Source organism: Urocitellus parryii, chromosome 8 (assembly GCF_045843805.1).
Source record: "Urocitellus parryii isolate mUroPar1 chromosome 8, mUroPar1.hap1, whole genome shotgun sequence".
NCBI lineage: Eukaryota > Metazoa > Chordata > Mammalia > Rodentia > Sciuridae > Urocitellus > Urocitellus parryii.
The window spans coordinates 108,170,841-108,191,366 of NC_135538.1; the positions used below are offsets into that span (position 1 = coordinate 108,170,841).

At 45.2% G+C, this 20,526-nt stretch overlaps 1 protein-coding gene across 2 annotated transcripts; it reads right to left on the reverse strand.

Moving 5' to 3' along the window:
* Window positions 1-4,436: 4,436 nt before the first annotated feature.
* On the reverse strand, window positions 4,437-15,448 carry Cnpy3 (canopy FGF signaling regulator 3). Of its 2 annotated transcripts, XM_026383373.2 has the most exons (6): window positions 15,186-15,429; window positions 9,465-9,588; window positions 8,435-8,531; window positions 6,233-6,355; window positions 5,911-6,028; window positions 4,437-5,611 (listed from the first exon to the last, which is right to left on the reverse strand). In XM_026383373.2, the coding sequence occupies exons 1-6, from the start codon at window positions 15,334-15,336 to the stop codon at window positions 5,388-5,390; spliced, it is 837 nt and encodes a 278-aa protein (XP_026239158.2). In that variant the 5' UTR covers window positions 15,337-15,429; the 3' UTR covers window positions 4,437-5,387. The 2 variants fall into 2 exon arrangements, with proteins under 2 accessions (XP_026239158.2, XP_026239159.2); XM_026383374.2 differs by lacking the exons at window positions 4,437-5,611; window positions 5,911-6,028; window positions 6,233-6,355 and adding an exon at window positions 8,633-8,690 and having other exon boundaries at window positions 8,440-8,531; window positions 15,186-15,448.
* Between the last annotated feature and the right edge of the window lie 5,078 nt (window positions 15,449-20,526).

A 20,526-nucleotide genomic window follows, 5' to 3' on the forward strand; every position in this document is an offset into this window, starting at 1 on the left:
CATCCCCAGCCCCCGATAACTTCTTTATATAAATTTGATATGTATTTTACCCAGAGCCAAAAGGAAAATAATTATTTGGCTCTAAAATGACAAGCTAAATTTGATAATAAATTGACAAGCTAAAGCTGTTAAACAAAAATTTGATTATAAGGGTTGGGGCTGTGGCTCAGTAGAAGAACACTTGCCTAGCATGTGTGAGGCACTGGGTTCGATCCTCAGCACCACATATAAATAAATAAATTAAATAAAGATCCATGAATGACTAATAAAAATATTTTTAAAAATTTGATTATAAGAAGTGAAATTTTGCTGGGGATATAGCTCAGTTGGTAGAGTGCATACATCTCATGCACAAGGCAATCCCCAGCACCAAATAATAATAATAATAATAATAATAATATATAAGAAGTAAAATTTCAAGGAAAAATAGACCTATTGCTATTAATTTTATTATACCAGAGTTTTTAAAATGAAAAATTTAAATTATTTATCTATTGTAAGTTTAGGGATTGAACATGGGGGTGCTCTACCACTGAGGTACACCTCCAACCCATTTTATATTTTGAGACAGAGTCTCCCTAAATTGCCCAAGCTAGTCTCAAATTTGCCATTCTCCTGCCTCAGCCTCCCAAGTTGCTGGGATTACAGACTAGTATGTGCCACTGTGCCCTTGGCTTATGGAGCTCTTTGATTAAAACTAGCCCAACAATATACATAGATACACACACACACACACAATTTAGAGGAGAAAGGCTGGGTGCTTTGGCGCTCACCTGTAACCCAGCAACTTGGGAGACGGAAGCAGGAGGACTGCAAGTTCGAGATAAGCCTTAGCAATTCAACAAGTTCCTTGATGAACTTAGTGAGACCCAGTCTCAAATAAAAAGGGCTGGGGATATGGCTCAGTAGTAAAGCACCCCTGGATTAAATCCCCAGTAACCTACCCCAATCCCCCCAAAATAGAGGTGAAAGGCCACACTGATACTGATAAAGAAGAAATTTATTTATTTTTTCTTGGTACTGGGGATTGAATTTAGGGATGCCTTAACAATGAGCTACACCCCCAGCCTTTTTCATTTTATTTGAGATAGGCTAAATATTCCTTGTTTAAATACCGATGGTTAAGCTTTTTAGAAATGCAGACTGGGGTGTAGCTCAATGGTAGAGTATTTGCTAGGCTGCCTGAGACCCTGGGTTCAATTCCCAGTTCCTAGAAATCACTAAATAACCCATTTCCTCATAGAGATTACATCCTCCTTCAATTACTGCAAAAATAAGAGTTAATCATAAAATAATAGCACCTAAGGTTGTTTGCCACATAGTAAGCACTCAAAAAATGATGCTTACTAATGTTAGTTACTATTCCAGTGAAACTCCTTAATAGAGGAAGCCAAACTCTCAGTGGATGTTGAAGTTTCCTTATGGTTTTTGCCCCTAGAATTAGTATACAGCTAGTATACAGTAATTAGTATACAGCTAATTTTATGGAATGATACTGGGTACCAATATAGAATTGGTACACAGTACCTTTCCATAAACCAGGGGAGCATGGGCCATGCATCCATCAAGAAAAATGGGTTTTCTTTCAATATCACAAAATACAATGGACCAGACATGTTGGATGTAGTGGTGCATGCTGATAATCCCAACCACTCTGGAGGTTGAGGCAGAAAAATTACAAGTTCAAATCCAGCCTGGGCAATTTAGCTAGACCTGTCTCAACAAATAAAAAGGGCCAGGGAAGGGAGGGTTGGAGTGGGGGTTTGAAGTTCAGTGGTAGAGCACTTACCTAGCATGTGCAAAGCCCTGAATTTAATCCCTATTACTGGAGCAAGGTGGGTGAGTATGTGGAGATGCCCTGATGAAGCCAAGAGGACCCCTGAGATCTCATTGTCTGGTTTTGTGGCTCCTTTATTAGTATCTTTTGTAGTGTTGGGAATCTAACCTACTGATGCAAGTGCTGTACCCCTGAGCAATGCCTCTCACACCACCTGTGGTTTTTCTAATCATTGAATTGGAATTGGCCTTGTGTTTTGTCCATCAGTCCTTGTGGTTCTGGTTAATGGGGCCACTCTGTCAAATCAATACACTCTGGTGTCTGACAAGTCATGTTTCTGAAGACAAAACCATGACCCACCGGAGTCCTGCCACCTTAGGGCAGGTGAAGTAGGTCCTAGCCAGTCTCATCTTAAGAACTATAAGGGATATCTGTTCAGCTTGAAGACTGCTAGGTTCCAACCTAGCACTGCAATGGGCCCACCTAAATAAGCATTCCAAGTGATGCTCGTGTCCATGTTTATTTAGGAAATCCTGTTCTAATAAGATTTTGGTTTTTAGTACTGGAGATTGAATCTAGGAGTGCTTTATCATTACATTACCTACAACCCCAGTCCACTTTTAAATTTTGAGACTGGGTCTTGAGGCTGGCCTCAAGTTTGCAATCCTCCAAGCTGCTGGGATTGCAGGTATGTGACATCAAATTGAGTCTCTAAAATAAGCACTAAAATGAGGTTAATTTGAGCTCAAGTTAACTGATGGGATTGGAAGGGGTGTGAGAAACTGGAAGGTAATATCCAATTTTAGACTTCTTGTGGTAGGGAAAAGAAAAGAAATACCTGGTAAACCAGACCCTGCCTTCTGCCTCTTCTAGGCTGGTTCAGTACTGTTTGTTGACATGGGCTTGGGGGGAGAGCTGGGTGGGGGGGGGGTGGAGAGTGTACAACAACCTGGCCCATGGGAGGCAGTGGGGGGCTGTCCTGCAGTAGCCACAGGTCAAAGAACAGAGAAGTCCCAGTGCTACCTGCCCTCAGGCCTTGGCTCGGATTGGGTCCCTGGGCCAACACCCCAGGAAGTGGATAGGGCTTTGCTTCATCCTTCTTTAAGAATCAATGACATTTTGGGGACAGACATAACTAGGCACTAAAATACTATGGGTTAGTGGCAGAATGGAACCAGAGACTGGTCACCAACACAAATTACACCAAACTACAAATGGACTCCTGGCCCAGCATGCAAGCCCCCTACCCAATTCCCAACCATCTCCTATGCTCAGAACAAAGTTCAGGGCAGGACCTGATTTTAGACTGGACTCTCACAGTCCACAAGCCCCTTTAACAGTGGGAACATCAGTCCTGAAGATAGAGGTGGGGGCTAGACCACAAAAGTACCATCCTCCAAGGACCTGTTCCAAGGCTCAACAGGGAGAAGAAAAGCTTGTTTGCTTCACTCTACAGAGCCTTGGGACCCTAACTTGGAAGAGGGGGCCCACATTCTCAGGAGCCTCCTACCACTGTCTAGTCCAGGAGTGTGGCGTGTTGATGGGGGTGCTCACATGCTAAGGGCACTCTGACAGCCATTTCCCATTCTTTTCTTCTAAACAGCAATAACTGTTCCCCGTTTTCCTTTTTAGTGGTGCTGGGTGGTTGAATCCAGGCCCTTGTGCACACTTAGCATATGCTCTACCACTGAGCTACATCCCCAGCACTTATTTTTTGAGACAGGATCTCACTAAGTTGCCCAGGCAGATCTCAAACTTGCTATCCTCCTGCCTCAGCCTCCCTAGTCTCTAGGGTCATAGATGTGCACCACAGTGCTCTGCTCTTATTTTCCTTTTACAAGAGTCTTGGTGGTGGTGGTGGTGGGTCAAGGTCAAAAAAACAAACCAGTTATATGAATTATACTACTAGGACCAGGTATTGAGGGAAGGGGTCCAGACAGCTGTGGATAGTGGAAAGACAAAGGACTTAAAATATGAAAACCACAGTCTGAGTCCCAGATATTAACAGTAGGACCTTTGGCACATCACTTGACCTAAGCCCACTTTCTCTTCTTTGTACAAAATGGGGCTACCATAAACCACCACCCAAGTGTGTTGTAAGTATTAAAACTAAAGCAGAATACAATTACCATCACTATTGCTACCAACTATCTGAATCCCTGCCCAGCAGACAACTGGGGTGCACCTATACCTCCTCTCCTCTTCTCTAGAGGCCAACCTTCCTGTTCCTCTTCAGTCCTGGAGAACGTGGTATTAACAAGGGATTGTTGGAAGACCAGAGTGTCAGTTACGGAAATCTTTTTTTTTTTTTTTTTTCTATTTTGTGGTGCTGGGGACTGAACCCAGGGCCTTATGCATATGAGGCAAGCACTCTACCTACTGAGCTCTATCCCTAGCCTCTAGATGCAACAATTAGGAAGAGCAAAGGGACAGGTTGAGTGCAGTGGCTCAGGAGGCTAAGACAGGATGATCACAAGTTCAAAGCCAGCCTTAACAACTTAGCAAGACCCTAAGCAACTTAGTGAGACCCTCTTTTAGATAAAAAATATAAAGGGCTGGGGATATTGCTCAGTGGTTAAGTACTGCTGGGTTCAATCCCTAGAACCAAAAAAAAAAAAAAGAGAGAGACAAGTGACCAACTGTGGTCATCAGGGAACAAGGTTCAAGAATAGGCAGCGCCTGATGGAGGTGGGAGGGAGGCGGGAGCTGGTAAGGTAACAGCAAATACTTTGCACAACAAATGGAAAGGCTGGGGACAGGGAGACAGGAGAGAGGGAGGGAATGAGGGCAGCCAGGTGCCCAGGACACACATGCACAGCTTGAGGTAGGAGGGGTTGGTGGCTGGGAGGTCAGGGAGAACAAGGGCAGCTGCCACTGCTCCGTGAGTCAGCTGAAGGACAGCATGCTGACCCTCACCCTGTGCCCAGGCCTACTCCTCAACTCAAAATAGCCCTAGGTGCTCTCTGCCCTTGCTGCTCCCAACAGTTGACAGGTTCAGCTTTAATCATCAGGGTTGGGGCAACCATGCTCCCCTCTGCCCCCAAGGCTGGAAGGTGAGGGGCAAGATAGAGCAACAAGGGTCTCCAGGGCACCTCTGAGGGCTGAAGAGGACTCAGGAGTCAGAAGCAAAAGGCCAAAAGGTTTTTACTCTGTGAGCCTCTTCTGTGGGAAGGAGAGCTCAGGGTGTCCATGGGGGGGGGGGTGCAGGGAGGGGAGCTCTGGGGGTTGCAGTTTTACTTCCTGTGGGGGAAGAAATGAGAGGAGTAGAGGTGGTTGCACCCTCCTCACAGGGACTGGAGGGACTCTAGTCCTGGTGCCCAGTTCTGACACCTGCCCTCCTAAGTGCACACTGGAGTCCTCGAAGTCTTGAAACCTGCCTGAAGCCCATGTCAGAAGAGGAATTCATGGCAGAGGGAAAAAGCTGGCATGGGCTAACCAAGGCTGCTTGGAGTTCTTCTCAGGGCTTGTTGTCTTTCCTTGGCAGGAAAAGGGCACAGCTGAGGCAGGAAGACCTGAAGCCAGGAGGAGAGTCATCTTGCCTGCTGGAGCCGTGCCCCAGACTCTTCAGCTTTGAGGTTTGGGACTTCAGATCTGGTACGCTGGGTGAAGCTCAAAGCTCATCAGGGGCGCTGTGCGGGAGGGGGGATGCCTTCTGGATGCCCTCCTCTTCCTCGGGGCTGGGGTCTCCCTCAAGGCCTCCCAACTCCTTCCTCTGCTTGCTGCTGCCGCTCCTGCTGTCTGAGGCCTTGGCCCTGCTGCTCTTCTTCTTGGACTTTTTCCCTCCTAGGGCAGCTGTGTCACCCTTCTTGCCAGACCACCGCTCTTTCAGGCAACCTAGGCAGGGAGAGAGAGACCGCAACAGAGCTACCTCAGGACCAGATTGCTGGGGAGCAACACTGACTGGGGAGCCACTGTAGCAACCACATTAGTGCCAACACAGCATCCCTGCCATCCGCCTCTATGTACCCCTCTGGGGTTGCCTCAGTTATCTGTGTTATCCTGCACTGGTTTTGGTCATATCTCATCAAGATCCCGAGGACAGAGATCACCCATGCTCTCTTCTACCTCTCCTGCCCTCCTCCCGAGGGGGAACACAGGATACAATTCATCCCTACACTTCCCCTCCGACTCACTGGTATCTTTTCCCTTCAGCACATGGTTGGCGCAGAGGAATTCAGTCAGGTCCTCCTCCTGGTGGTTCCTGTACCAGTCCTCGATCACCTCCTCAAACTCTTCCACCAGCACATCGCACTGTGAATTCACAACACTGAACATTGGCCAAGCCCCACACCTGACCCACTCCTGGGGTAGTGGGCTAAGCCAACCACCTACCAGGAGATAAGTGGGTAGCAGTGATCTGCCTGAGGAATCTGAAGCACAGGCTGTCGGTGGCCTTCCTCAGTGTAGACCCAATCCCACCTGCCCATCTAGTACAGCAGATTGAAAAGCCCATACCTGCTTCTTGAGGTCAGCCACCTCAGCAGAAGTCTCATTCCACAGCTCATAGGGGATGTCCATCACCACTTTGACCCCTTTGTGTACCAGGTTGTGCAGTGTCTCAAAAGTCTCTGACATGCCCTGGAAGAGGCCACCAGACATGGGAAGTAGAGGCATCTTTGCTATCTCCCATCCTCCCCTCCCTGGTGTCTGAGGGCCTGTCTTTTTTTTTTTTTTTTTTTTTTAAATATTTTATTTATTTTTTAGTTCTCGGCGGACACAACATCTTTGTTGGTATGTGGTGCTGAGGGCTGAGGATCGAACCCGGGCCGCACGCATGCCAGGCGAGCGCGCTACCGCTTGAGCCACATCCCCAGCCCATGAGGGCCTGTCTTGAGAGATCAAAAGCCTCTAATACATCTAGCCCTCAATGGCGTCTTCCTCTCCACTCTTTCAGGCTGCTTTCCATCACCCCTGCACACCCACACCCTGACCTACTTCCCTACACCTCATTCTTTCAAAGAGATCTGCTGTTGTCCTCAGGTTCTTTGAACTTAGACTCCTTTTCATGAAATAAGTTTGTCTTGGCTCCCTCCCTTCACTGTGGCTGGGCACACTTACTCCCTATACCCAGACTCACTCTCTGCTCCAGGTTCTTCCTCGCCTATGTCTTTATTTTGTAAGAAAATGCAGAGGCAGGAAAGAGGAAAGACACTTTACTCTATAGAAGCTATCTCTGCCAGCTACCCTGGTCTTATCCCCAGGACAACATATTACCCAGTTCCTCCATCATCCTAGATTTAATTCACACATATACAACATACAGGGGTTGGGGAGGTAGCTCAGGAGTAGACTGATTGCTTAGCATACGTGAGGAGGCCCCGAGTTTAATCCTGATCTCCAGCAAAAACAAAACAAACAAAAAAAGCATTCAAATATATCCTCTCCCCAATTCTTGCTTCTCAAACAAGAAGTAGTGTATCATACACAATTTTGCAGCTTGCTTTTTTTTCACTTAATAATATACCTTGGAGATCAGTTTAATTCAACTCATAAATAGCTGCCTTGGGGCTGGGGATGTGGCTCAAGTGGTAGCGCGCTCGCCTGGCATGCGTGCGGCCCGGGTTCGATCCTCAGCACCACATACAAACAAAGATGTTGTGTCCGCCGAGAACTAAAAAATAAATATTAAAAAAAATTCTCTCTCTCTCTCTCTCTCTCTCTCTCTCTCCTCTCTCACTCTCTCTCTAAAAATAAATAAATAAATAAATAGCTGCCTCATTCTTTGGTTTACAGCTGCCTCACAGCCCACTGAATGGCCATCTTAATGCATGTAACTCTTCCCCTACTGGTAGATAGATTGTTTCTAATTGTGTGCTACAGAAAATAATTTTTAAATATTTTTTTAAATTAAATCAATCATGAATTTATTAGCTAAACTCACACAAGTTTTATTGTTATTTCATTTTTTTTGCAGTGCTGGGGTCAAACTCAGGGCCTCGTGCATGTTGGCAAACATTCATCCACTGAGCCACATTCCCAGCCCTCAGATAAATTTTAAATACAAAACCTAAAACTACTGCTGCTTGAGACCATATCCTTAGGTATCCCAGGGGTTTATCTCTTTTACTAAAAGGCAATTTAAGGGGCAAATGTGGGCAAGAACTATCTTACCACATGCTAAGAACTGAAGATGTAGAGAAAAAGCAATAACAGCCTTGCTATAAGCAATGTCTTCTTCAGAGACAGAAGCATCATGCACAGCAAGTGAATCAAATGTAACACAGGCACACTGGAAGGAGTCTAGAGAAGTGCTACCATGAGGGTATGGATGAGGAACTAGGCAATCACTATCCCCAAGTGTCTTCTAACATCTTCCCTTCTAACCATATGTGCACATCCTATACCTTGCTTAGTCCTCTTTACTCAAGTGTTTTAGACCCCCATGGGAGTTGTCAGCTGGTGCATTTCTGCCTATGTCCATGAATGAGGCAGGACCCTAATGGACAGCTCCAGGACATCATGAATTTGTCTAATGCCACAGAAAAGTCAGGCCACTCAGGAGGAGAGGAGTGCAAATGGCAATCCAAGAGTAGGAATAGGCAACAAGGGAGGCCTCTCCTAAGACATGATCTGCAAATCACCCTCACACTAGTAGACATACTTAGATACAACACAGGCCTGGCCTAAGAGGGGATGAAGGACAAGCACAAAGTCAACCTTGGCAAACCGGTTGCTGCCGGTCCTCTCCTTGTGCAGGCTGTAGTCCAGGAGCCTTTTGCAAATGGTCTCAGTGACTTCAATTAACCGTAAGTCCCTGCCGAGACAGCAGTACCAGAGGAACTAAGTTCTCCTCCCAGTCCCAGTGGTTAGTAGTCCGTCCCTCCAGCCCAGTTGCCCAACACCTGAGCATCTCACCAAAGGGAAGTCAGAGCTGGAAAGAAGATAGTTCATCTGGTATGGGGGTTCTGAAATGCTGGAACACAGACCAGAGAGACAACATTTTAACAGCTCTAAGGGAAGGACCTTCTTTCTTTCCTTTTCTTTATTTTTTGCAGTACTGGGAATCTAACCCAGGGCCTCACGTATGCTAGGAAAGTGTTCTACCATTTCAATTTTTTTTTCTTAAATAAAGCCAAATGTATCAAATTTTGATGGTAAAATACCATTTCATTTTGAAAGAATGATCACAGTTAACAGAAGTTGTTTTTCTTGTTTAATAATTTTATTTGGCAAGATAAAAACAAAAAGTTGATAATTGCATGTCACCACTTTATTTATTTATTTGTTTGTTTGTTTATTTATTTATTTTTGAGGGTGATGCTGGGGATTGAACCCAAGGCTTTGCACATGCTAGGCAAGTGCTCTACCCTTAAGCTGCATCCCAAGCCCTATTTTTTTTTTTTAAGGCAAATCCCAAGTCTCTGGGGTTACAGGCATGCACCACCATGCCAGCTTCAATTTTTTATAAATTACACTGGTCCATGAAATCTTGGTCTCTGAATCACTAATATAGTACTATCAGTCTTGCTTTTATAGATGAGGAATCTGAGTCCCAGAGAAGTAAAGAAATTTATAAAAAGGTCAACTAATTAGCTGGAAATAGAATCAGTGGGCATACTTGGGTCTCAGAGCTGACTCCCTTGTGGTGGGTTTGCCTAGCTGAAAGGGAAAAGGGAATGCCAAGCCCCCAACCCTGCCCGCCACCAGGTACAAAGCAGGCTAAGCCACTGAGTCCCCATTCACTTACGACTTGGTATATTTGACTCCAGAGGCCTTCCGGTCCAGGATGCCATAGCCCGTGTCAATCACCTCCTTGGTCTTGCTGGTTTCCTCAAAGGCTGACTTCAGCTCCACAGCAACATATTTACACACTGCGGGAGGGAGATGCACCACAGCCCACTGAGTTTACAGGAGCTTCCGACCAGAGGCAGCTCCCAGCAAGTCTAGGTGGGTGTCCTTTCCTAGCCTAAGTCAATACTCAAGGCAAGAAAGGAGCTAGTACCAGACACCAAATGGGGTTCACTATAAGAAAACGGCCCCAAGAAGATCTTCTGTCCAATGTCATTCTTGGTCTGAATTCTCCTGACTACATTTCTATCATGCCCCTCACACTGCCCTCACCTCATCACTTTACTTTTAAAAATGTTATACATAGAATTGGGGCTGGGGCTCACTGCTAGCACACTTGCCTGGCACATGTGAGGCACTGGGTTCACTTCTTAGCACCACACATAAATAAAAAAATAAAGGTCTATCAACAACTAAAAAATAAATAAATAAAAGTGTTATACATAAACTGGGTGAAGTGCTACATGCCCATAATCACAACTACTCAGGAGGCTTAGACAGAAGGATCTCAAGTTCAAGGACAGCCTGGGCCACTTAGCACGTAAAAAATAAAAAGAGGGCTGGGGTCGTGGCTCAGTGGTAGAGTGCTTGCCTAGCATATGTGAGGTCCTGAGTTCAATTCTCAGCCCCATAAATAAATAAACAAATATAAAGGTTCTCAACAACCAAAAAAATTAGATTAAAAATAAAATAAAATAAAAAGGACTCAGTGGTAGAGTGCCCCTGGGTTAAATTGCCAATACAGCAAAATAAATAAGTAGTAGCCAAGCATAGTAGTGTATAACTGTCATCCCAGTTATTCTTGGGGTTGAGGCAAGAGGACTGCAAGTTCAAGGACTGCTTCATTAATTTAGCAAGATCCTGTCTCAAAATAAAAAGGGCTACTGATATACCTCAGCAGTAAAGCACCCCTGGATTCAATCCCCATTACCAAAAACAAGAACAAAACCCATATACGGAAAAGCTCAAAGAGTGCAATGAATAACAATATCCTTCTGCTCATATTCAACAATTAATGATTTGCCATAGTATCTCTCCAATATCTAATATATATCTTAATAACATATACATTGTTTTTGCTAACCCAATTTGAAAGTATGAACTTTCATCCCTAAATATATCATCATATACCTCCCAAGAACAACGACCTTTTATGTAACCATAAAACAATTACAATGTTGGAAAATTAACAATAATTCTGACATCATCTAATAGTCCATATTAAAATTTACCTAACTGTCCCTAAAATGTCTTTTTGTTTTGTTTTGTTTTGTGGTACTGGGTATTGAACCAGGGCCTTGTGCATGTGACGCAAGCACTCTACCATTGAGCTGTATCCCCAGCCCCCTAAAATGTCTTTTTAAAAAATATTTATTTATTTATTTATTTTTAGTTTTATTTATTTATTTATTTTTTTAAAATATCTTTAGTTTTATTCATTTATTTTTTTTTTTTTATGTGGTTCTGAGGATCGAACTCAGGGCCTCACACCTTCGAGGCAAGTGCTCTACCACTGAGCTACAGCCCCAGCCCCTTATTTATTTATTTTAATATTTATATTTTAGGTTTTTTTTAAGTGGACACAATATCTTTATTTTATTTTTTATGTGGTATTGAGGATCGAACCCAGCGAGCATGATACTGCTTGAGCCACATCCCCAGCCCTTAATATTTATTTTTTAGTTGTAGTTAGACACAATACCTTTAGTTTATTTGTTTATGTGTGGTGCTGAGGATCGAACCCAGGGCCTCCCATGTGCTAGGCAAGCACTTTACCGCTGAGCCACAACCCCAGCCTCCTAAAATTTCTTTTATGGTTGTTTTATTACTAGATTTCATATGTGTTTCAACACCAGGTCTCTATTCCTGACAAATTAATTTGTTTCATCTCCTCCAGAGAGGCCTGATTCCTACTGTTTCCATACATTCATTTTCTCATTTCCTCTCACTCTTCCTTGAACAGTTATTAAGTAACTCCTGTGTGTCAGGTACTGTTTGAGATACATAGATGAAAATAAGAGCCCTCCCTTCTTCCATATACTCAGTGTAAAGAAGCAAAGTTATAAATAATTACCACTGTATAAGGAGTGCTATCTATAAGGTAGAGGATCCTAAAAAAAATGATTAATGCCCCTTTAGGAGCTTCTATGTCCTCTCCTATGTCATATTAAACCCTCCTCATCCAGGAAGCCTCCTGGACTAATAGTTTGTTTTTGTTTTTTTTTTTTTTTGGGGGGGGGTAGGTGGTAGGATTAAACCCTGGACTAATAGTTTTTTTTTTTTCCTTTGGGGAGCGGGCAGGTGGTAGGATTTAACACTTGCTAGGCAAATGCTACACTGAGCTACATCCCAGCACCCCATCTGTTATGGTTCGGATATGTGGTGTCCCCCCAAAACCTCATCTGTGAGACAATGCAAGACTGTTCAGCAGGGCAAGGTGGCGCATGCCTGTAATTAGTGAGGCTCTAAGCAACTCTAAATAAAATATTTAAAAAGGGCTGGGGATGTGGCTTGGTGTTAGGGTGCCCCTGGTTCAATCCCTGATACAAAAAAAAAAAAAAAAAAAAAAAAAAAGAATGTTCAAAGGCAAAATGATTAGGTTAGGATAGGTATAACCCAATCAATAGCTTAATCTATTGATATGGACTAACTGGGTGGTAACCGTATGCAGGTAGGGTGTGTCTGGAGGAGGTAGGTCACTAGGTGTGTGCTTTTGGGTCTTTAAGGTCTCTATTTTGGCCCTGGTGAGCAGAGGTCTTTCTCTGCTTCCTGATTGCCACTTGCTGAGCTGCTTTCTTCCTCTACACCCTTCCACTAGGATGTCCTGCCTCACCTTGGGCCCGGGGTTGACTGACCATGAACTGAGACCTCTGAATTATGAGCCACAAATAAACTTTTCCTCCTCTGCATTGTTCTTGTCAGATCTTCTGGTCACAGTGACAAAAAAGCTGACTAAAACACCATCTGCTCTTGATTTCATTCTGGGCCTCTGCAAAACTCACTCTCCCTAAGGGACTCAGTCATCTCAAGAGTCTCTCCATCTAGATAGACTACACAGGTCCCTAAAGGGGCATCACATATTGGGATTTTTTTTCCTGTATTGCTCTACTCTGAGTCTCTGTGCATGTTGGATGCTTGATTAAATACTGCTGATAGAGCCAGTGTTTGTAGCCTAGCAGCTTCTGATGCCTCTGAATGGAATAGTTTGCAGGCTAAATGCATGGTGCACTGTTATAACATTGATTGCAGAGTTTGGTCGAAAACCAGTTTACACAAAAATAAATACATCCCCTGCAGGCTTGCTTGATGAAATTTTATAACAAATACATTAACTGATACCTTGGAGAACTTGGAACACACAAAAGTTCCAAATTATAAGCTGGTGATCTCAGAGTCTACAATGCATTGAGGTCATCTCTCCCTGAATTTCCATCCAGAACTATCTGGCTCCCTCCCCTCTTCGGTCCTGAAAAAGTTCATCATTTTTCTGGCTCCTCTGCCCCCTTCTCCCACACCCTCAACATGTAATATTCCAGGAGGTGAAATAGGGAGATTTGGAACATCCTTTCTCTCTTATACCCACTGACCACAAACTTGCCTCCCAACTCTTCCAAACATTACCTCTTCAATACATCCTCTGGGATCCCTCAGAAACCAGACCTGGAGGAAGCTCATGGCACAGACTGCAGACCCTCACAGACATCCACCCACTCTTTTTCTGGGCAGACTCTCTTTTCCTCTGTGCCAGGACCTGTTCCACTCAGGTTACTGAGCCTGAAGGCAAGCTTTGTGGGCCAGACACAATCAGCATTTAATAACAAAGGTGTAATAATAATAAATATAAATAAATGCAATATTAAGAGGAACTTAAGGGTTGGAGTTTGCCAAGCCATTCTGTGATTGAAAATCCCTTGTAAATTAATCTTCACCAATTACAAAATGAGATTAGGCTATTCAGAATGATCTCTAAGATCCTTGCCAGCTCTATGCTTCAAGTCTGTGAATGCCTGCTAAGGAAAAATATGTGAGCTTTTCAGACTATGAGAATTATAAAAGAAAACAGTAAGAGCTTCTTGGTATCAGGATAAGATTAAAACAAACAAAAAGGAAGTGAAACACCAAAGTGTATCAGTTAGAACTAGAGGAAGAGTGGAAGGAAAGCATCTTGACATAGGCTAGATGTACACTGGGTGCCCTACCCATGAGGTGAGGTCAGCCATCTCTGGAGCATCTCTCAATATCTTTATTTTACGTTTATGTGGTACTGAGGATCGAACCCAGTGTCTCATACGTGCTAGGCGAGTACTCTACCACTGAGCCACAACCCCAGTCTCCTGTTTTTCTTTTGTGTGTGTGTGTGTGTGTGTTACTGAGGATTGAACCCAAGATCACTTTTCCACTGAGATACATCTCCAGCCCTTTTTTAATATCCAGAATGCTATGCTGCCCAGGCTAGCCTCAAACTCACAACCCTCCTGCCTTGTCCTCTCACGTAGCTGGGATTACAGGCGTGCCATCAGTCTGCCTGGCTTTTAGCATTTCATTTTCAATCCCTCAAATGGAAAGATTATGTGTCCTAAATCACCCACCCCAATTTCCAGTACTTAGGGAACATCTGCCCTGGTGCAAGCTTTTAATTAAAATAAAATGAATCTATAGCCAACTTTCTGGGGACCCTGTGGCTAGAGTGTGGGAAGGAAGGAGTGAGTATTAAGCTCAAAAAATGGAGGAAAAGGGCTGGGGATTTAGCTCATTTGGTAGAGTGCTTGCCTTGCATGCACAAGCACCACAATCCCCAGCACCACACACAAACAAAAGGCAAGGGGAGATGAGCCCTTCATAATTTTGTATCCTTGCCCATATCTCTCTTTCTCAAGGTCCTGCTTCCACCCCTATATCTTGGGGTCTTCACATTTGTAAAATCTTTCTCCCTCACTAAATTCCCCCAAGCTCTGTGTTTACCCTAAAGTGACCTCTTAGGCCTCAGATCCTCCTTCCTGAACACACACTCACAGGCCCTTCATTTAATCATGTGTACTTCAAAAACAATTTATTAGGTACTAATAAAGATGGAACAAGAGACAGGGACAAGAGACTACTACAGAGATTAGGTTGCAGTGTCTGTCCACACAAAGAGGAGAGTATCAGATTCTTCTTCACCCAAGATGAGTCATATGGAGCTTTTCAGTTCCTCAAAACTCGTCCTTTGCTTCCCAGTCTGCAGGCCTCTGCATCTGCTTCTGCATCTGTGGTTTCCTCTGAGAAGGCTACTCTCTCTCCACTTCTTGTCACCTGGCCTAAATACTCTGCAGGCTTCCTATAAGACTTAGGGAAGTCTTAATGACCCCTCTACATACATCCTTCCCTCCAGCCCAATATCTCCTAGCTAGAATAGCTGCTCCTCACAGGCCCCCAAAGCCCTGTACCTCCCTATCAAGGAACCTCTCATCCACCCCTACATCCCAGCGCCCAACACAGTGCCAAGCACACCGAAGGTTCAATGAACGCTAAGACCTCGCTCTAGAGCCTGGGATCCTCCATCCATCCACCCTACTGGGAAAGCCCCGCCCCCAAGCCCGCCCCTCACTCAGGATACACCCCGTGGGCCCCGCCCCCTCACCTTCGCATTTGCTGGGCAGTCGAACCCAGTCGGTCTCCTCGGCCCTGGCTAGGCTCGGGCCCAGCTCCGGGGCCGGCAGTTGCAGCAGCAGCAGCAGCAACAAGGGGAAAAGCAGAAGACAGCGGGGCGCGGGCTCGGGTAACGAATCCATGGCCCAGCCGGACCCGACCCGAGCGGACCGGGCGGCGCTTCCTGCAGCGGCGCACGCTCCGCAGCTTCCCCGAGCCGCTTCCGGGACTGCACACGTGCCTCAGCGTAACCACAGCAACAGCGAGCCCCTGGCTGCCCCCTCCTCTGGCTGATTCAGCCCGCCTTCAAAGCGGACGAAGGCCCGCGGACAACCCAGCCAATGGGCTTTCTCGGTATTTGCCTTTTAGCGAATGGGAAGACGATCTTTTTTAAGCCTCCGCCAATAAAAGAGAGGAGAGTGGCCTCAGCGACCTAGGGCGACATCTTTTCCCAACCCCTAACGGAAGCTCCGGGAGAGGCTGGAGGATCCGGACTCAGGGAGTAGGACCCCTAGTCCGGCCCTGAGTGGGCTAGTTCAGACGCATTGGCCCTGGGAGCTGGGGGAAGAGTTTTTTCCTGGTTTTCTCCTCCACCTTAAACGTCACTTCCCTCTTGGATTCATAAAGCCCCAAACTCTTACTAAGCACCTGCTTTTTTAAAAAAATTTTTTTATTACTGCAATATAGTTATACATACTATTGGGGTTCTTCTGACATAATCATACATATAATAATGGAATATAATTTGCCTCATTTCAATCCCTGGTACTTCTCCCCGCCCCCAGCACCTGCCTTTAAATTTCGTTATTGTTGTAGGCCACCCTAGTAGGCCCACCGGGTGAGAGAAGGACTACTCAGTCTCCAACGCTCAGTAACCCTGTATTTGTCCTAGTGAGAACTATAATAAGTAACTTCCTCTCCGAACCACAGCTTCCATTTGTTTGATGACCAAGTGATCCTTGTGCTGTGAGAGACTGGCCTATTTTGGGGAAGCTCAAATTATTTAATGGAATTAAAGCTTATGGAGCAGATGGCAGAACATTAAGAAATTTTCTTTTCGGTATGTACTCGGTTCCTTTTACTGTCCTATTATTTATTTCTTTAGGTTCAGAGCTCCCAGGGGCAGGAAGTTGGCTGATGAGCCAATGCATATCCCTCCCACTTCCCCAGCAACAACGGGGTGCCTGGCACAAGGAGATAGTTAGACCTCTCTCTGCTGTATCATTAAGAAAAGGGTTTGGCCGGGCGCCGTGGCCCATGCCTGTAATCCCAGCTCCTCTTGAGGCTGAGGCAGAAAATCATGAGTTCAAAGCCAGCATTGGCAATTTAGTGAGGCGCTAAGCAATTCAGTGAGACCCTGTCTCTAAATAAAATACAAAATAGGGCTAGGGATATGGCTCAGTGGTGAAGCACCCCTGGGTTCAATCCTAGGTACCAAAAAAAAAAAAAAAAAAAAGACACTCTGGGTCCTAGGGGTTGCTTCAGTGTCCTGGGAATACACACAGATCAATCCTGTTTCTCTGGGAAGTTGTCTGCAAGTTGCATTTTTGCCTATAAAATTCTTTCTCCCAGTTCCTTATGTTTCCTTCCTAGCAGTTGGATATTTTTATTACTTTATGAAAACTTCAAAGGACTGAAGCCCAAGACTTTGACTTGTCATTTTCTGGTCTTACTTCTTGTTTACTGTAAGCTCTTCTGCTGCTCTTGCCATGTACACCATTAGCCCACCCGGGATTCTGTGGTCTGTCTGCTGTCTGTCATGAGTGACTCGCCCAGGGCTCCCTGACATCTGCTGCCATTGTTCAGAAATGGGGTCATTTTGCAGGCAAACGATGCCACCTCCAGCAAAAGAGGCATGTTCCTGCAAAGTTTTTAGACATAACTGAGCACCTGAATGACACAGTCCAACCTCAGCAACTGCTCAGCTTCAGCACAGACTGGATGGCTGCCACTGTACTGGTGTTGATAGGCCCCAGGGGGCTGCAGTCACACGGTGGGGGTGAGGGGCCACTGAAAGGCCAAGGTTGGAGATTAAAATGCACACACAGAGATAGCAGTGACAAAGATGAAGCATTTACTGCAAGTTGGTTCTAGCTTATATAGAAAGTGAGAGTCAGTTATCTTAAACCAGGAAGCTCCCAGGGCCAATCATAGTAAAGGTCAGGTCATCACCTATGGTGCACGCACATCCGCCCTGCATAAGATTCAAGGGGGGCACGAACGGTCCACGAGTAGGAAGATGGGAGGGCCAATTAGAAGATTTTCAAAACAACTTGTTATCTGCCCACTGGCAACTTGCCCGCCATCATGTTGCATTAGGGGCTCCTTATCTGAAAGGCCCAGGGAGTTCTAGCTGCCCACTGGGAATTTGCCTACCACCATGTTTGAAAGGCCCGGGGAGTTCTCAGGGAGACTCCCAACATTTTCTCTTTTTTTTTTGTTATTATATGGAAAGGGATGTCGATTCATTTGGGCTACTTCCTGCTGAGTGGGGGTGTCGCCGGGGAAGGGGTCTGAAGGAGGGAAGTTAGGAGTCCCCACAAGAGAGCTGCAAAGATTGGTATAAGGTCAGATGAGACATCACAAAATGTTCCCTGTAGCCAAAGGTCAATTATCACTTCAGTCCAGTCTGTATAAGTCTCTACGGCGGGTACAAGCCAGGCATCATCAGATATCGCTCTCAAGAAAGTATCCCAGGAATCCCTGATGAGTCCCTCAGCATTGTGGGGGATGTTCCCTGGAGAAGGTCGTTGATTCATCTGTGGCCAAAAGCTGATAATTTCTAAGTAGAAGCTGGTTAAAAATTTGGTTAGAGATTTTACCTACTTGAGTTTGAATAAACTTTATAATACATGGTAAAAATAGACACATTAAAAGATTACACACAATGGTTCAAGAATAGTCCATACCCATGCCAGAAGGGGAGTAGACATTAAGGAAGAGAAAAGGTTTTGACTTGTTGGGGTCTTTAAGGTGGCTGCCAGGTCAGTGAGCTTAACAACATTGTCTTCTACAAGATCCGATTTATTGATATAATAACGGCATTCTTCCCTAAGGAAAAGACAGGTTTCACCCTTTTCGGCGGTGAGTAAATCGAGGGCCCTGTGATTCTGAAGAGTGACTTGTGCCAATGAGGTGACCTGTTTTTGTATGGATGTTAGAGATTCTGCTGTGGAAGTAAGTGCTCCTTCAAATTTTGAATTAATGTCCTTGACAGCCCATAGGGAATGACCTAAGGCTCTTCCCGATAACCCTGCACTTGTCACTGAAGCCGTTAATGAAATGCCTATCACTAACGGAAGGAATGCAGCCCGTTTTCCATGTTTTAGAGGGTTAAGGATGGATTTTACTTCAGGGCTGCTATAGAGAGTGAGTTGTGGAACTATGGTGACTAATAAACATGGGCAAGGCATGTTGGAGAGTATAATGGTGGTGAGAGTGCCATTGCACCAGAAGAAGAGACCTGGTGGGGATTAAGTGGTGTGGTTGATGGTTAGGTTACGGTGGCAAAAACCTACCAGAAGGGAATTGGGAGTTGCAGGTCCCAGAAGGCAAACCCGAGGAATCATGGTATGGTTATTTTCCTCGGGTTCCCGTAAAGGAACATTCTGCAGAGGTTTAATAGGATCTTTTTTTTAGGATGAGTTGGGCAAGCTGGAAACATCCATGTTGGAAACTTTTATTGGAACTGCAGCAAGTAAGGGCTGTGCTAGGGAAGCGCACAGAAAGCAATTTGCTGGACTTGCAGTGGGGAAAGTTTGGTTTAGGTAGGACAATGTGTCAGTGATGATCTGTAACCATGTATAGATCGGTGAAGCCTGAGAGTCAGAAGTGCGTTGGCTTTCTAGGGATGTGAGCAGCCATTGTTCTGAGTGTTTTATGTTGGTTGTGACAAGAGAGACTGGGGACTCTATGGAAATGTATTCCCGGGTAATGGATAAGGAACCACAGGGAGTGGAGGCATATCCACCCCAATAAAAGGAAGCTTTTACTCCTGCTGCCCATCATGGGTTCCCAGGGTCTGGGATGGTCAGCTTGTATTGGTGGGAGGCAGACTCAAGTTTAAATCTTTCTATATTTAATTGCCCTGAATATGCATCATGAATTCTGCATGACAAATAGGGGCATCCTCCATAGGTTTCCGGCCACTGTTTGCAGTAATCCTTATTTTGGTCATATAAAAAACATAAGTATGGGCGGCTGGTTGCTTAATGAGCTCAGAGGAAGAGGAAGAGAGTACAATATAGATGGCTGAGGAGCACCCTGTTAGGGGACAGTCAGAAGTGGTAGCCAAGCGGGTGGTCCGGGTGTTTTTTGTGGTATGTTTCTCTCACCTTGAATCTCCAGACATATGATGGTGAAGGCATTACCCTTGCGATGAGGATGAGGATGAGGATCAGAAAGTTAAGGTACATTTTTGGATATGTTCTCAGATATGAGTGTAAGGGCAGAAATACGAGAGAGACGAATTTTTAAAGGGTCAGTAGGGTGGGGAGAGCAAGAGTATGTAGGTGTGGATTTTTGCGAGTCCTCTGGTCCGATGTTGCCAGAATCAGTTTCCTGGATGCATGGTCTGAGCCTGGAAATGTGAATCCATGGAGTTAATTGATTATTTGTGAGTCTGAGTTTTGCTGCCGAGGGAGTGCACATGATAACCGAGGCGGGGCCCTCCCATTTGGGGTGTAATTGGGGTCTTTCACCTGGCGGGCAGTAATATACCTGTTGGCCAGGTGTTAGAGTGAGGGGGTTTTGAGTAGTGGTTGGGTCAGGTAAAAGCCAGTCCTGGTATTTCCAAAGTTTAGAGCGTAGATGGAAAAGGAGAGGTAGAGCATAGGAATCAGGTTTAGGTAATTGTTCAGTCTGTATTCTGGGGGGTAAGAATGAACAGCTGTACATAATCTCAAATGGGGAAAGGTTGGATGGTTTTTTTGGTAAAGCCCTGAGAGGCAACAGGGCCAAGGGGAGGACCTTAGTCCAGTCTAAGCTTAATTCAGTGGTGAATTTGGTGAGGGTTTCTTTGAGAGACCGATTAGTTCTTTCAACTTTCCTGGAAGCTGGGGGACGGTAAGGGCAATGGAAATGCCAAGGCAGTGATAGTGCACTAGCTAGCCCCTGAGTTATCTATGAGGTAAATTCTGGATCATTATCTGATTGGATGGAAGTGAGCATCACAAAACGAGGGATTATGTCAGATATCAACTGATCCACAACCGTGGATGCCCGCTTATTGGATGTGGGAAATGCCTCTATCCACCCTGAGAATGTGTCCACCAGTACTAAGAGTTATTTGATGTTTTTTTACCCTGGGCATGTATGTGAAATCAATTTGCCAG